Source organism: Egretta garzetta, unplaced genomic scaffold (assembly GCF_000687185.1).
Source record: "Egretta garzetta isolate BGI_Z169 unplaced genomic scaffold, ASM68718v1 scaffold101, whole genome shotgun sequence".
In the NCBI taxonomy this organism is placed as follows: domain Eukaryota; kingdom Metazoa; phylum Chordata; class Aves; order Pelecaniformes; family Ardeidae; genus Egretta; species Egretta garzetta.
The window spans coordinates 749,006-753,025 of record NW_009258666.1 but is presented as its reverse complement, the minus strand read 5'-3'; the positions used below and the strand labels follow the sequence as shown (position 1 = coordinate 753,025).

At 44.3% G+C, this 4,020-nt stretch overlaps 1 protein-coding gene across 1 annotated transcript in view; it reads left to right on the top strand.

The window, feature by feature from the left end:
- Window positions 1–1,368: 1,368 nt before the first annotated feature.
- MAN1C1 (mannosidase alpha class 1C member 1) overlaps window positions 1,369–4,020 on the top strand; it is a 44,795-nt gene continuing 42,143 nt past the window's right edge. The window contains exon 1 of the mRNA XM_009648489.2: window positions 1,369–1,465. Within this exon, the coding sequence (XP_009646784.1) occupies window positions 1,369–1,465 (97 nt within the window). The remainder of the gene's footprint in view (window positions 1,466–4,020) is intronic.

Genomic DNA, 4,020 nt, shown 5'->3' with positions numbered 1-4,020 from the left:
TGGAAGGCAGGACAAAAGTAAGAACTGAAATGACAGTAGGAATTTCATACCAAAGTAACCTGCATATTCTGATCCTGAAATAGAGCAGTAAATGCTGTTGCAGACGCTAGACAGGGGCACTCTGTGGAGGAATGATTTGTTTTAAACTGTCATTTTCTCTCAAATGTCTTGTTTGAGTGAAGCATTTTAGAGGACTCTTACCTTTGTTGAGCAGCGGTGGAAAATATTGTCGATTCTCTGAAGCCGCCTTCTTCCCCTTTGTTATCTGACTTTTTTCCACGGATTGAATCAAAGAATGTATAGGTCACTCCGATGCTGGGGCTGAAACTGCTCAGAGCCAGGCTGTATGGATTATAAAAGGGAGCTTTATTTAAGGCGCTCCTTAGAAGCTGACAAGTCCTAGTCTCTCCTAGCTGCAGAGAGGATACTTGTAGGTTTAATTTTTCCTACCAGCTGGAGCCAAAGGGGCAGGAGGACAGAAAAAAAGCTGTGCTGGTGTGTGTGTGTGTGTTGGAACTCGCACAAACCCATTGCCTTGCAGTCTTCAGGGAAAGGTTAATGTGCTGAGCCCGGGCAGGACAGTTCAAATGTCCCCAAAGGAATTGTTTGAGTTGGAAGGGGTTTCTCAGAAATCACTCAGCCCATCTGCAGGATTCTCTTAAGAAAGCACTTTCAGTTTTGATAGGAAGATATCAAAATGTCATGGATCTCCCTTTTCTCCTTTATGAAGGTATGCTCTTAATAAATAGAAAGAAAACTTCTGTGCAGTCCTCAAAGACCAGTTTCTTCCTTTGCTCAGCACAGTATTAAGTGCGTTCTGTACCTCAGTGGTGCTGCTTCGCCAAAGTTGTACGAGTAACCACTGCAAGGTGGGCAGATGCTTTAGCAGTTTGATCAAGTTTCATTATTGCTGTCATCAAGAAATATGAAAACTCAGAAGGTAACATCCCTGTACTTAGGGATATATCAACTTTGGCCTTACATTTTTAGTTCATTTTAATTACCATTCTGAAATACTGATACTCCTCAGAAAAGGTGAGGGATTCAGAGAGGGAAGCATCTTTCTAAAATTCCCACTTGGTTTGCACAGCCCAGGGGAAAAGTGGACTCTCAGTGTGTTGGATACTGTGGTACTTCTGAAATGTGCCAGTCCCAAGTTCTGCACCAAGAGCAATGAGTTTGAGACTCTGCAAACTGCCGAATGCAGCCCCATTCATAAGGGTTCTTTGTGAATTAAGATTTTATAGTTAATGGACCACTGGTTGCCACATTTAGCAGTGAATGGGAAACTCCCATTTGCTCCCAGAGCTGAAATTCAGAAAACTTTCAGTTCCGTTAAGCGCTTTCGTTCAATTTTTCTTTTTACAGATGATGAAATTCGCATGGGATAACTACAAACAATATGCACTTGGAAAAAACGAACTGCGACCGCTGACTAAGAATGGCCACATCGGTAACATGTTTGGTGAGTTCTAAATCAATTTTAGTGCAATTCTGTTGCATTTCTTTAAAGGTCATATGTCCATGTCAGTTCCTTTCTCTGCAATGCAGTGAGGTATCTGTAACAGCTTTGATCTCTTTCCTCTTTCCATTTTTATGAAGTGAGACCTTCAGCACAGCTCCTAGGGGTTACCTACTCATATTCCATTGCTGGGAATCTCATTCCTACAGGCATCTCTCAATGCCAAGCCTGTATCACCTCTGTGTACAGATCTAGCACCAAACGTGTCTGAGAACAGTGCTAAAACCAACCAGGGTCTTTATTAAAACATGAAATCAGTCCAAACCTGACAATGCTGCTATTTGTCTAAGCTTGTAGACTTCGGGGCTGGACCAAACTTAGCGTTTTCTCTCTTGTTTCACCACTGTTGAGCAAGATGTGAATTCCATGAAATATTGAGCAAGAGAATCAATATTAAAGGCTCTTTATACTATGTGCTTACTTGCTTGTATAATTTTACTCTTTAGCAGATTACCTTTTTTTATGTGAGCCACTTACATAATTTCAGTGCTATTCCCCTGCTTGTTCTGGTGGGATACTTGTTGACTTCCTAGGATATAAATTGTGGTTTTCCTCATTTGCACTCAAAGCGTTTCCCTGCTCTGCTCACTCTGCCCTAGTTTGGCCTTGCCTGCACAGGTTGTGCCATGGTGGTAAGGTGCACAAGATGGAGGAAGGGCAGCAGAATCTGCTTTAGCAGCCCTTTCCCGCCCCTCCTTGGGGAAGACTTGCTGTATGGAGGTCTCTCAGCTTCTTTCCACAGGATTCTGTTTTGCAGAGACTATATCCCAGAGTCCCTTGCCCAGATTAGGGTGGAGCAGAGTTCTTTGGAGGGCAAATTATCTGTGAGCTTTATTTCCTCAGGGTAAAGGGATTGGGCTAATACAGTATGAAGAAACACTCCCATTCCTGGTTTTGCACTCTCTAAGTGTCCCAGTCCTACGTTAGGTACATGACATGGGTGTGGTCTTTCAGACAGTGTATATGGAGATACATGGCTTTGGGGAGCTGTGGGATGTGTGTGAAAGTGAAGGTTTGAAGGTGGAAATAGCATCACGTGTCTTCTAGGATGGCCAAAACCTTGAAGAGCAGCAGCCCTCTTTGGCCTCTGGACTGCAAGGGCCGATGGCCCTGATGGAGGTGGCAGAGGAAGGGCTGGCTTTTAGTTTAGCCGCAGCATGGGGAGAAACCTTGGTGTTCCGCTTGTGGTGCCACCATCAAGTCTTTTGATTGCCCCAGATGAGGCACTAGCCTTTTTAGTTCCTGCAGAAGTACCAGGAGAGTTAACTCACGTCTGGTTGTGCTATACTGTAAGTTGCATGGAAGCTGCGTTAGCGATTGCTGGGGTGTCTGGAGGAAGCAGTTTTGGGGGTGTGCCTTGTACTAGCACAGGCTGTGTGTGACCAGCCACTGCTCTTGCCCAGTCTCACTTTGTCAGGAGCAGCGATTTGGGTTTGTTCATCCTTTGCCTTCCTCTTTCACTGCCCCAAGAATACCCAGGTTTCTTACTTGAGAATTTGCATTAACTTCAGCCGAAGTTAAGCATTTTGCAACTTTTCCATTCTGGCAAGCTTGTCAAAATTCCTCAAGAAGCGTGCCTGTAAACAGACAAAAATATTGAAAGCTTTTAAATGCATTTATCACGCTAAAACAATTGGCAGTACTTACACTTGTTTGTAGCGTGCCTGTGAGGACTCTCAAGGAAAATGCTTTGGAGCACGAGGATTTGCAGACAATAGCAGAAAAGAAGCTACATGGTACATTTCAGCCTCCTTATAGGCTTTTCCTCCTTTTAACTGTGGCTGGTAAAGAACGGAAGCATTAGGCAATCTGTTGCGGCAGCCCTCTATCCCTCTTGTCTTCGGAGACTTTTAGAAATTAGGACAAGGCACTGTTCACCTTCTTCATTGTTGCCCATTCCCCCTCCTGTCACATCATGCATCTTTTTATTCCAAACTACAGATGTAATGGAGGCAAATCGGGTACTCTCCAGCCTAGAGGTGTCAATATTAAGCTGAGATTTCTCTGCAGCTGCTTCCATGTGGGAGGGAGGGAACCTCTTTTGGGCTATTTTCAAGTATGTTTGTGTGCATGAGAAGCAATCAAGTTCTTGAAGGGTGATACATTTTCCTGTTGTGGATGTGATGCTCACTTGTAGCCTACCCTTCAGTTTAGCAGCCTCACCCTAGGGGAAGCGGGGGAACTGCTTTTTATCAAATATTCTCTCTAATCAAAGTAGAAATACAAAATAAACATTCACCTTCTGCTCCTACATAGCATTCTGCTTCTCTTGACAGCCATGAGCTAGCATCCCTCCCCAACGTCTGCCCCAGCAGCAGGAAAATCACAGGCAGAAAAACTCTTGTATCTCCACCCTACTTAATCTCCTTTCTCCTCTGCCTTGGAAGGTGGCAGCTCGCATCTGGGAGAATATCTCTATGGTTTCCATACTTTATACCCAGAGATCACAATTGCCCACTACCCAAGTGCTAGGCTGCTACATACACTGGAAGGCAGTG